This window comes from Ovis aries, chromosome 16 (genome assembly GCF_016772045.2).
Source record: "Ovis aries strain OAR_USU_Benz2616 breed Rambouillet chromosome 16, ARS-UI_Ramb_v3.0, whole genome shotgun sequence".
NCBI lineage: Eukaryota > Metazoa > Chordata > Mammalia > Artiodactyla > Bovidae > Ovis > Ovis aries.
In genome coordinates, this window is record NC_056069.1 from 59617442 (window position 1) to 59630915 (window position 13474).

The window sequence follows — 13474 nt, forward strand, 5'->3', positions numbered from 1 at the left end:
TAGTTGAAGGATTAAAAGAAATATCGCATATAAATGTTCTTTATTTAATAACTCAAATGTTTTTACCAAAACAGGGGTTGAATAAAGGAATGATATAAGGAATCTCTAGGTAACTTGGTTGTTTTACATATCAGAAGGAATATATGATGTCAGTTCAGTTCAGTTGCTCAGTCACGTCTGACTCTTTGTGACCCCAGGGACTGCAGCATGCCAGGCATCCATGTCCATCACCAACTCCCGGAGTTTACCCAAACTCATGTCCATTGAGTCAGTGATGCCATCCAACCATCTCATCCTCTGTTGTCCCCTTCTTCTCCTGCCTTCAATCTTTCCCAGCATCAGGGTCTATTCAAATGAGTCGCTCTTCGCATGAGATGGCCAATGTATTGGAGTTTCAGCTTCAACATCAGTCCTTCCAATGAACACCCAGGGCTGATCTCCTTTAGAATGGACTGGTTGGATCTCCTTGCAGTCCAAGGGATTCTCAAGAGTTTTCTCCAACACCACAGTTCAAAAGCTTCAATTCTTCGGTGCTCAGCTTTCTTTATAGTCCAACTCTCACATCCGTACATGACTACTCAAAAAACCATAGCCTTGACTAGATGGACCTTGGTTGGCAAAGTAAGGTCTCTGCTTTTTATTATGCTGTCTAGGTTGGTCATAACTTTCCTGCCAAGAGTAAGTGTCTTTTAATTTCATAGCAGCAGTTACCATCTGCAAAGATTTTGGAGCCCCCCAAAATAAAGTCTGACACTGTTTCCATTGTTTCCCCATCTATTTGCCATGAAGTGATGGGGCTGGATGCCATGATCTTAGTTTTCTTAATGTTGAGTTTTAAGCCAACTTTTTCACTCTCCTCTTTCAGTTTCATCAAGAGGCTTTTTAGTTCTTTGTCACTTTCTGCCATAAGGGTAGTGTTATCTGCATATCTGAGGTTATTGATATTTCTCCTGGCAATCTTCATTCCAGCTTGTGCTTCATCCAGCCCAGTGTTTCTCATGATGTACTCTGTATATAAATTAAATAAGCAGGGTGACAACATACAGCCTTGACGTACTCCTTTTCCTATTTGGAACCAGTCTGTTGTTCCATGTCCAGTTCTAAGTGTTGCTTCCTGACCTGCATACAGATTTCTCAAGAGGCAGGTTAGGTGGTCTGGTATTCCCATCTCTTTCAGGATTTTTCACATTTTGTGGTGATCCACACAGTCAAAGGCTTTGACATAGTCAATAAAGCATAGGTAGATATTTTTCTGGAACTCTCTTGCTTTTTCAGTGATCCAATGGATGTTGGCAGTTTGATTTCTGGTTCCTCTGCCTTTTCTAATACCAGCTTGAACATCTGAAAGTTCATGGCTCACATATTGTTGAAGCAAAAGAAGGGTTAAATAAAGGAGTGACATAAGGAATCTCTAGGTGTCTTGGTTGTTTCACATATTGGAAAGAATATATGCTGTAATGGTATACTAACATTTGCATGAAAAATGTAGGCTAGAGAGAGAGAAGTTTTACAGTTAGAAAATGAAATTCCTCAAGATGTTTTATTAAACCTTTAGCATCCCAAAGCATATAGCTCACCAATTTAGACACCCTCTTTTCTCTGCTTGTTTTTCTGGAGCCCCAAGGTTTGCAAAGCCACTCCAGTACTCTTGCCTGGAAAATCCCATGGACGGAGGAGCCTGGTAGGCTGCAGTCATGGGGTCGCGAAGAGTCAGACATGACTGAGCGACTTCACTTTCGCTTTTCACTTTCATGCACTGGAGAAGGAAATGGCAACCCACTCCAGTGTACTTGCCTGGAGAATCCCAGGGACGGGGGAGCCTGGTGGGCTGCCATCTATGGGGTCGCACAGAGTCGGATACGACTGAAGCGACTTAGCAGCAACAGCAGCAGCAGCAGCAGCAGCAGCAGCAGCAGCAGCAGCAGCAGCAAGGTTTTAAACATATTTAGCTGATTTGTTCTACCTACCTAGCATGCTTATTTTTGTCTTCAGTTTTTTTGTCTAACCAGGAGTAATAGTTTCAGATGTTTATGTGCTTGTTTATAAAGCATCTGTCAGCACTTTTACAATGAGGTTATATTTTTGGTAGTTTCTAATCCTGCTGCAGAAGGTTGTTACATGCTGTGACTCGGCGTGGATACCTTCCCTTCTGAAGCAATTAAAAATAAATAAAATTGGATAAGTATTTCAGAGAATTGCCTTTTTTTACCTGCTTATTGAAAAGAATGTCATTTTTTTTTCCAACTGTATTTTTCTTCTGGGATTAAAACCCAAGCAATCAAATACTTCCCAAGGTGCAATTATTATGTTTATCATTTATTTCAAATATAAGACTCTAAGGGGTTTTTTTTTCAAGAGTTATAAAATGATTATTAATGAAATGTGTATCAAGAAGAACAATTAGTTAAATATCTGTTATATGTTCAAACCCTAGGATTAAAGGGTTTAAATACATCAGTTAGTGTAGTTATTATTAATTGCACTCCTCAAATTGAGTCATTCACTTATTTAATCAGCAAAAGAGACACAGATGTATAGAACAGTCTTTTGGACTCTATGGGAGAGGGAGTGGGTGGGATGATTTGGGGGAATGGCACTGAAACGTGTATAATATCATATAAGAAATGAATTGCCAGTCCAGGTTCAATACCGGATGCTTGGGGCTGGTGCACTGGGATGACTTGGAGGGATGGTATGGGGAGGGAGGTGGGAGGGGGTTCAGGATGGGGAACATGAGTACGCCCGTGGCAGATTCATGTTGATGTGTGGTAGAACAAATACAATACTGTAAAGTAAAAAAAAAATTTTTTAATTAAAAAAAAAAAAAGAAAATTTCATTTTGTTGTTGTTGTTCAGTTGCTAAGCCCTGTCCTACTCTTTTTGATCTCATGGACTGTGGCATGCTATGCTCCTCTCTCCATTATCTCCCAGAGTTTGCCTGAATTTGTGTCTATTGAGTCAGTGATGCTATCTAACCATCTCATTCTATGCTGTCCACTTCTCCTTTTGCCTTCAATCTTTCCCAGCATCAGGGTCTTTTCCAGGGAGTCAGTTCTTCACATCAGATGGCTGAAGTATTGGAGCTTCAGCTTCAGTGTCAATCCTTCCAATGAATATTCAGGGTTGATTTCCTTTAGGACTGACTAGTTTGATCTCCCTGCTCTTCAAGAGACTGAAAGAGCCTTCTCTAACACCAGAGTTCAAAAGGATCAATTCTTCAGTGCTGAGCCTTCTTTAAGATCCAACTCTCACATCTGTACATGACTACTTGAAAAACCACAGCTTTGACTATATGGACCCTTGTCGGCAAAGTGATATCTCTGCTTTTGAATACCCTAAGTTTATTATAGCTTTCCTTCCAAGAAACAAGTATCTTTTAATTTCATGGCTGCAGTTACCATCTGCAATGATTTTGGAGCCCAAGAAAAGAAAATCTGTCACTGTTTCAACTTTTTCCCCTTTTGTTTGCCATGAAGTGACGGGACCGGATGCCATGATCTTAGTTTTTTGAATGTTGAGTTTCCAGCCAGCTTTCACATTCTCCTCTTTTAGTTCCTCTTCACTTTCTGCCATTGGAGTGGTATCATTTGCATATCTGAGGTTGCTGATATTTCTCTCTGCAATCTTGATTGTAGCTTGTAATTCATCTAGTCCGACCTTTTGCATGAGGTACTCTGCATATAAGTTAAATAAGCAGGGTGGCAATATACAGCCTTGATGTACTGCTTTCCCAGTTTTGAACCAGTCCATTGTTCCATCTGGTTCTAATTGTTGCTTCTTGTCCTACATACAGGTTTCTCAGGAAGCAGGTAAGGTGGTCTGGTATTCCCATCTCTTGAAGAATTTTCCAGTTTGTTGTGATCCGTACAGTCAAAGGCTATATAGTCAATGAAGCAGAAATTAGATGTTTTTCTGGAATTCTCTTGCTTTCTCTGTGATCCAGCATATGTTGGCAATTTGATTTCTGGTTCACCTGCCTTTTCTAAATCCAGCTTGTACATCTGAAAGTTCTCGGTTCACATACTGCTGAAACGTAGCTTGAAGAATTTTTAGCATAACCATACTAGCATGTGAAATGAACGCAATTGTGTGGTAGTTTGAACATTCTTTGACTTTGCCCTTCTTTGGGATTAGAATGAAAACTGACCTTTCCCAGTCCTGTGGCCACCTCTGAGTCTTCCAAATTTGCTGACATATTGAGCACAGCACTTGAATAGCATCATCTTTTAGGATCTGAAATAGCTCAGCTAGAATTTTCGTATGTTTGCCTTATTATTATTGCTTATGATATTCTTATGGTGATTTAAAAATAGCAACTAGACGTAAAAATTAGGTATTGCATTAACTTAGATGGTTTCCAATAATTAATTTAATGGAATTAAGCAAATGCTTCATTTTAGAGTACTGTAAAATATCTGTGACATTGTTTTAGAACAGAATTTCTCAACTTTGGTTTTGGTGACACTTTTGGCACAGGTAAGTCGTGTTGTGAGGGACTATCCTGTGCATTATAGGATGTTGGCAGTGTCCCTGGCCTCTAGCCACCAGTTGCCAATGGCACCTTCCCAGTTGTGATAACCAAATATGTCTCTAGATTTAGTACTCTGGTTAAAAAAAAAAAAAAAAAACACACCTGGTTAAGAATTGTGGCTTTAAACTAATTTTATTGAAACTTTTGTAAAGTGCTATCATATGCAAATGTTTAATTTCTTCTAATAAAATGAATTGGATTTATAGTGGAGAGGCTTCCAGGTGGCTTCCCATTGGCAGCTGGAGTCACAGGAGACATGGATTCTATCCCGTGGTTGGGACGATCCCCTGGAGAAGGAAATGACAACCCATTCTGGTAAAATCCCATGAACAGAGGGACCTGGTTGGCTACAGTCCATGGAGTATCAAAGAGTTGGATAATACTGAACACACACATACACACGGCACAGCAGGTTGAAGGTTTTCTTGAGTCCAAAAATGAGACTTTAACTGCTAGTGCTGCCTTATTTTTTCATGTGTTAGGAAAAGCTGAATTATTGAGGAAATTCATTTTTGGGAAATAAGTTCAATATCACTAATATATTAATTAATATTGCATTTTGAAAGTTCTATGTTTATAACACTATTTCTCCAAAGTTATCCTCTTAGTTAAATGTGTTTTCATTTCAGTAGTTATGTTAGGGTCATTTATAACATTGGCCTTCCAGAGAAGTACACGGAGGAATGCAGACATAACTTCTGTCCTGAAATAGTTTATAGTCTGGGAGAGAAAAAGGAATAATATACTGCTTCCAAAGATGGATGTTACAAGATGTGCAAATAAACTATTATGGGTAGAGTGAATTTAACAGGAAGCTACTGAAGCTTAAACTCCAGGGCTACTCAACACAGGGGCTTTTTCCAAAACTTAATTTTGGTATTTGCAAATTATACTCTTTTTCTTAGAAGAAGTCCCTTCTCCAAACTGTATAAGTTTGAAATCACAAAAGATCTGCATCCGTTCTCAGCATGGGGATTCCAGGGCTGGAGAGAATGCCTAAGAGAGGACCTGTGCAGGATGGATACAGAGATTGTCTCTCCTGAAAGATGTGATCATGGAGATTCCATGTATTATTCACCTACTCCAGGAAAGTAGATTGACTCTCAGAGAGCTGAACTGTGCCGTGGCTCTCTGCTTCCCGCCGTTTGTGTTTCTCCACACACGTGGAGAACTCATAACACCTGGTGGGGTGGGGAACATCCTCTGTCCTGTGATTTGCAGTGTGGTTTGGTAGTTTAGTTGCTACGTGGTTTGGTAGCAGTTTAGTTGCTACGTCGTGTCCAACTCTATGCAACCCTATGGACTGCAGCCCGCCAGGCTCCTCTGTCCACGGGATTTCCCAGGCAAGAATATTGCAGTGGGTAGCCATTTCCTTCTCCAAGGGATCTTCCTGAACCACAGGTCAAACCCGAGACTCCTGCACTGCAGACAGATTCTTTATGGACTGACTTACCAGGGAAGCCCAATGTGGTTTGGACTGTGGCCAAAAGGATTGAAGAAGGGATTTTGCAGTAATAATAGTGAAGTACCAGTGGTGCTGGGTGTCTGACTAAAAGGGACAGGTACCTTTTGCCAAAGGAAAACCACATGGGAAAATCAAAGGTGTGATGGCACAAGATTTTGGGGGGGAGGTGGGGGGGCAGGGTGGAGGTGCAAAGTTGAAGTGACAGGTGGAAAGGAGAGAGAGGAAGCAGTGGGTGGTCATGTCGCATGGACTGGGGTTGGTGTCAAGGTTGTGGGACACGAGGTAGGTGGGGCAAATGTGAGGCCATCTGGGTAACTTGTCACACACACCCTGGGAAGGCTTGATAGCATCTGCTTCACATCTAGGGATTGCCTGACCTCAGGAGGAATTTCCCTCATTCTGCCATGCCCACTGTGACCTTCCAGATACACACATTTGGCTCTGCACTCTGATGGGGGCTGCATGAATGAGAAATTCACCAAGATTTTTGATGGTTTTTGTTGTAGCTGTGAGAGATCCTCGGTTATACTCTTGTCCCATCTATAAGAAGCCAGTCCGAACAGACCTGAACTACATTGCTGCTGTAGACCTCAGGACGGCCCAGGCCCCCGAACACTGGGTGCTGCGTGGAGTTGCCCTTCTCTGCGATGTCAAGTAATGTGGGGCGTGTTCCTCAACCAGTAAATGCAGGATCCAGAGTATCACAAGCTCTGTTCTTCCGTATGGACGTTGTGTACATCAGGTTGACCGTGCAATGTGTGAACTGCTTCGGTGTTCCCTGCTCCTTCGCTGGATGCTTGCTTATATTTAGTCTGTTTTACCATCAATGACCAATCACTGTGTGTTTTGAAAAGCTATTTGGTGATTTAGAAGTAAGGTTTATAACTTTCTAATCAAGCTTGGCCCTCAAATCCAGAGTAATATGTTTTCTTCTTTCAATGTCGAAGACTGACTCAGGTAAATAGGTGGTATTAGTATTTCCCTGGAAGGGATTATTCTTTTGTTAATGTGGTTCTGGTGACAGCTCAGTTCTCTAAGGTAACATGACAAGTTTGTGCTAATTCTGTTTCTGTTGCCTTTTGCATTTAGGTCAGGTAGGAGATTTGTTTTCATGACTGAAGTTGCCAGTTAAACAGATCTAAAAAATGGAAGGAAATAGAATGATGGTTAAGAATGTGAATAGATGAATAGACAATGCATGTAATCCTGTAGAATAAACATATGGAATAGTGTTCAACTCCACTGGTAATTACTGAAGAGTGACACTTATCTTACATTTATTATAATTAAAAAAATTAATTTTGGGGAGGTCTTTGTAAAAGTGATACATTCAGACTCCTTGAACAATAGAAATCAACCCATTCTTTTTGTGAAATGCTTAACTAAGCACAGAAGGAATCATAAAAACATTCACATGCTTTGACCCTTATTTTCTCTCCTAGAAACCTACCGAGGAAACAATTTGAAAGACTGGAAAAAATGGTATATAAAAATGTATTTAATAGCATAAAAATAATAAATGCCCCCAAAGGCAAAAAATAAGTCTATGCTTAAGGAGATTAGAGGGTATTAGACAACCGTGAAAAACAATAATGAAGATTTCATAATGTAGAAATGGTGAGCACAGGCTGTTAAGTGAAAGATAGAGTTAGCAAAATATTGAGTATTATAACTAAAATGTATTTGGTGTGGACAAAAGTGGAAAAATAAAAACAGTTATGTTTGAATGGTAAAAGTTCCAGTTGACTTGAAAAAAATGTAATGATTGGAAGAAAAAATAGGAAAAGGATAAAAGTCTTAGTGGGTGAAAAATTCACATGATCTTTTATTAATTAGGAAAATACTATCTAAGGGGCTTCTCACATGTTTTTACTTTAAGTCATGACTATAAATTATACACTGTTTCATCTATGACCTGTTTGCTTGGGGACGTGGTCAGTGCTAAGGTAGAATTGCAGCCTAGAATTGGTTCACTTCAGAAATGCATTGCTTCAGGCTTTGATGAAGGGTTTTATAGGGAGGAAAGATTACAAGGAGACCAGTGTGGGTCCCTCTCACTAGGACTTGCTCTGTGATGAGTATCATTTTATTTTAGTTGTAATGAGAATTAGACCTGAGTGGTTCATGTGACACCTACCCATTTTAGAGAACGCTATTTTCATTTGAGCAGCTTCGTTTGGTCTGAATTAGTATATCAGTTGATTTGTGTGAATTGCGGTAAAACCATCAGTTTATTTTGAAGAATAAATAATGAAAATGTGGAAATAATGCAGATTAATAAAATCCATTAATGAATGTCTGAATTGTAATTGTTATTTATAAGCAAAGGGGTGAGTTCCATTGAGTATCCAGAAATAAGCTTTAAAAACTGGATTTTTTAATCAGCTTGAAAATGTATAATACATATAATTTTGTGATATACTCCATTGGTATATGTGTATGAGTTTTGGAGACCCATAGTAGAAAAGAACACCATGAAATAAATGGAAATTTTTAGGAAGTAATTCAGCAGGGAGACTTCCCTGGTGATCCAGTGGTTAACAGTCCATTTTGCAATGCAGGGTTCTTGGGTTTGATCCCTGGTTGGGGAACTAAGATCCCACTTGCCTTAAGACAACTAAGCCCGGGTGCCTCAACTACTGAAAGATGAGTTCTCCGGAGCCCTCACACTGCAGTGACAGCCTGCACACCACAACTAGAGAGTCTGTAATGGAAGACCCTCTGTGATGCAAGGGAGATCCCTTGTGCTGCAGCTACCACCTGACACAGCTGAGTTCAGCTCAGTTCAGTTGCTCAGTCATGTCCAACTCTTTGTGAGCCCATGGACTGCAGCACGCCAGGCTTCCCTGTCCTTCACCAACTCCTGGAGCTTACTCAAACTCATGTCCACGAAGTTGGTGATGCTATCCAACCATCTCATCCTCTGTTGTCCCCTTTTCTTCTGCCTTCAATCTTTCCCAGCATCAGGGTCTTTTCCAACGAGTTAGTTCTTCTCTTCAGGTGGCCAAAGTACTGGAGTTTCAGCTTCAGTATCCATCCTTCCAACGAATATTCAGGACTGATTTCCTTTAGGATGGACTGGTTGGATCTCCTTGCAGTCTAAGGGACTCTCAAGAGTCTTCTCCAACACGACAGTTCAAAAACATCAATTCTTCAGCTACTCAGCTTCCTTTATGGTCCAACTCTCACATCCATACATGACTACTGGAAAAACTGAATTAATTAATTTAAAAAATTAAACAAGGAACATCACTGAAACATGGAGGAGCCAGCGAAGCCCCTTCCTGCTTCACTTCCACCCCCTACCCCCTAGCTCCTACCCATTGAAGGGCATTCAATATTCTACTGAATTGGGGACCAGAGAGGACCAACTGACTGAATCTTCAGGTGGATGGGGAGAGTTGCTGACTGCCTTGGATGTAGAGAAAGCTACAGTGGGGATTTTGTTGCATTTCAGGGTGATAGACCCATTTTTTTATCTGCATCAATATTGATTTACTTTAAAAAGTATTTGTTTTGCACCTCCTGTGTGTCAGGCACTCTGGTACCCTGGTGGGATGGTGGTGGGAAAAAATTCTCACAGTCCCTGATTTCATGGAACTCATGGAGGAGGGCACAGCAACCCACTCCAATATTCCTGCTTGGAGAACCCCATGGACAGAGGAACCCGGCAGGCTACAGTCCAGGGGGTCACACAGAGTCGGACATAACTGAAGTGACTTAGTACATGCACATAAGAGGACTAAACATAGAAACTAAGCAGTTATCCAGGCACATAATTTTATATGATCTTGGTGTACGGTTGGATAACCTGACGTGTGGGTGATACATAGATGTAGGGACTTCCCTGGTGGTCTAGTGGTTAAGACTCTGCTCTTCAATGCAGGGGGCATGGGGTTCCATCATTGGCCAGGAAACTAAGATCCCACATGCCAAGTAGTGTGGCCATAAGGTTTTTTAAAAAAAGATAGAAAAGTATATAAAGATGAGGGGTTGAAGGAAATGGCAACCCACTCCAGCATTCTTGCCTGGAGAATTCCGTGGACAGAGGAGCCTGCTGGGCTACAGTCCCTGGGGTCATAGAGTTGGACACGATTGAGCAGTTAACACAAGTGCTATGAAGGAAGCACTGGATTCCATGAGGGAGCTGGTAGCTGTTCATGGGTCATAGGTTAGCAGGTAGAAGCCACACTACAGCGTCCCCATTTATTTTTTAAATTGTATTACTATTTTTTTACAATTATTATTATTATTTTTAACTAAGAGTTCAGCCTGGAATACAGGCTGAGACGGGCTACTTTCTAAGTAAAACTGCAAACCTTGTTCTGACTCCAGCACAGTGGCTGATGGACACCATGTGTTTCTAAGTCACTGGAGCGAGAAGTACTTCTTTGTATTAAATGCTTGTTTGCAATGGAAACTCTTGTAAATAATTCAACATTAAGAGGCATGAAGAGACAAACCACAAATGTTACAATTACATAGCTTGCAGGATTCTCCAATTTAGATAAAATACACAGTGTCAACAGTGTCTTTGTCAATGATAAATTTTTGTTCAATGGTGTGGCATTATTAAAACATTAGATATGCTAATGCATCCTGCTAATGTAGTTTATAACATTTTTGCAACTCAAAAATCTTTAATGATCATAAAAGTAATTCAATATTTATATTAATACATGAGCCATTTTCTCTTAAAGACACAATTTTCCCTCACCTCCAAATCTGCAACACAATTTTTGCCCCCATGTCAGGTCCTGGTGAGGTCCATGATCACTTTTATATTTAAAATAATGTACTCTTACAAGTATTAGTGAAATGAAGTAGGACCCTATGGTCTTTGTTCCCCATGTTGTCTGCCTGCCTCTTGTCTGTGGAAAAACTTTTAGCCAAAGAATAAGTTAAATCAGAGAAGTGAGAACATGCAGAAAGAAAGGAAAACCGTCAAAGGAGACCAAATAATAATAGTTTAGTCATTAAGCATAGTCAAGAACTTTTAGTTCCTTCTCGAGGGCTATAGACAATATTTGAGCCATATCCTGTGAGCTGTCTTGTAGATACTAAAATCTCTACCTGGTGGTGACGTTAACTACGTGATGACTAGACTGTAGCCGTGACATGTGTGTTAGTCACTCAGCTGTGTCCGATTCTTTATGACCCCATGGACCATAGCCCACCAGGCTCCTCCATCCATGGGATTCTCCAGGCAAGAATACTGGAGTGGGTTGCCACTCCCTTCTAAAGGGGATCTTCCTGACCCAGGGATTGAACCTGGGTCTCCTGCCTTGTCTGAGCCACCAAACTTTTAAGCAGAAATGAAAAAGAACCATCAAGAATGTCAAGAAACCCTTAGCTTCCCTGGGGTCTTGCTCTCTGCCTCCATCTTTGAAGGTGTTGCTTCTGAGACAGTGGTTCTCAAACTGTGTGCCTGGGGAACCCAGATGTGGCCAACAGCCTCAACTCACAAGAGTGTTCAGTGTCCACACCTTCACTTAAACACCAGTGCCACTTGGCCACTGTCCCAACAAGGATCTCCTCACATAACACCAGCAAGTCAAGGTCAAGGGTCCTCAAGGTCTAAGCTCCTCAAGGTCAAAGCTCCCCAAGGTCAAGGCTCCTCGAAGAGCTCTCTCTCGGCTTTGCTGGCCTTGCCCTCCATGGAGGACTCTGCAAGTATGCGTGTTTTCCTGGTGGGACCTTCCTTGGTTACTTCAGATTGTAGAAAAAAACCAACTAGAGGGCCACTCCAGGTGGAAGGAGCTGGGGTCCAGCTGTCCACCGAATGCTCCCACAGTGGGGTAAACTTTGCCAAGACCGGACCCCATACCCAGCAGCTCACAGAACTCCTCAAATTTAGTGCAAATATGCTCTCCCAGGGCACATCCCTCAGGCAGCCACAGTTCCATCAGGGCCTGCCAGAGAGATGAAGACCCTAAAGACGAGGACCCCCATGGCCATCTCCTCGCAGGGGTCCCCAGGCGTGCACACAGAGCCCAGCCCTGCCCCACCTGGAGGCTCCATGACATAAGCTGTCAGTTTTTGAGAACTGGCCTCAAGAAATAGAAACAAACCAGCCTTGAAACCAAAGATTAACTGTACTTAAAACAAGATGATGCTGGCAAGACCCCCAGTGACCAGGGTGGTTGTCAGAGCTGACTGTGCTGTTTCTCATGTAGTCCCTCCCTCAGCTTATTAGAAGCTCTAGCCCACTGAATGTCAGTGGGATGGAGTCAGCCTTTGGACAGGAGTCCACCCTCGCCCTCCTCTTCAGTTGCCAGCAGCCAAAATAAAGCAAATTTTCCTTTCCACCAACCCTGATTTTTTACTGGCTTTGAGCAGTCAGACCCCTCCCCTTTCAGTTACATGACGCATGATTTTTGAATATTACATTGTATAACAAATCGCTGCTCATTAGTAGCCTAGTCAACACATCAAAATAATGCCTTTTAAGGGAAAACAAAATGTATAATTATATTCACAATATGGTCCTCCAGATTGAGTGAAACCAGTAAACAGATCAGTAGGTTATGAAACCATGAGGAAATCTAGTAGTTTGTGCTTAACATTTTTTCGGTGTTGAGTTCTACTAATTTTTGAAGTTTCTACATTCTAGTTAATCAACTGACATCAGCTGTATCCAATATCTGCATATTGTCTCAATAAATACCTCCAGTGAAGGATAGAAGAGAATTCAAGGTCTGCTTTAGAATCAGCTATGAGCTTTGGGCAGGACACTGAATCCACAAATAGGTCCTTACCTGTCTTAAATGGGAGCCTTATTCTGTGATGAGCTTTACACACAGTGAACCTTCTCAAGGTAAGAGCGGATGGCACTGCTACCCTGAGGCTTTTCTGGTTTAGTTCTTCAGCTTGGAAAACCATTAAACTGACAGCCAGATGGGAATGACCAGTTGAATCCTACCCTCTCCTCTCATTGCATGAGACGAAATGAAAATACAGCAACTAAAGAACCAGAAGGCTGGAAGGCAGTATCCTGAGTGGGATGGGATGGAGGATCACAAGGATAGTTGGGTTTCTTTTCTTCAGACACTGTTAGAATTCCATTATTATCAATAACTCCAACAGATTAAGATGATGAATGAATAATCTCCTCCAAAGTCCTCAAATGAGCTCTTAAAAACCAGCTTATCCCCTAGATTTCAAAGTTTTCACTACAAAATGCCAACAGTATTACAACCTAATAGTATAATTTCAATGCCTTAAAGGATTTAATCCAAGGTTTTAGAAAAGTTCTATCAGCTCTTAGTATTAATAACATCATAAAACCACCATATGGACTTGCCTCATGTGTATTGTTCCTGTGGGTCCTTTGTGCCTCTCTATGTTTAGAACTCCATTTAGATTCCCAAGGCTCAGGATTTACAGGCAAACTTCCTTGTGTCCAATTTTGAGTTTATGTTGGGTGGTTGCAGAGCTTGGGAGCCTCGCCTTCCTTTTGGTTTGCGAGCCAAACACCA

The 13474-nt window shown here is 41.4% G+C and overlaps 1 protein-coding gene across 1 annotated transcript in view; it reads left to right on the plus strand.

Annotated features, from left to right (window-relative positions):
* Nucleotides 1-8291, plus strand: part of DNAH5 (dynein axonemal heavy chain 5) — a 313711-nt gene extending 305420 nt beyond the window's left edge. The window contains exon 79 of the mRNA XM_012097159.4: nucleotides 6503-8291. Coding sequence (XP_011952549.3) covers nucleotides 6503-6654 — 152 coding nt within the window. The 3' untranslated portion in view covers nucleotides 6655-8291. The remainder of the gene's footprint in view (nucleotides 1-6502) is intronic.
* The last annotated feature ends 5183 nt before the right edge of the window (nucleotides 8292-13474 follow it).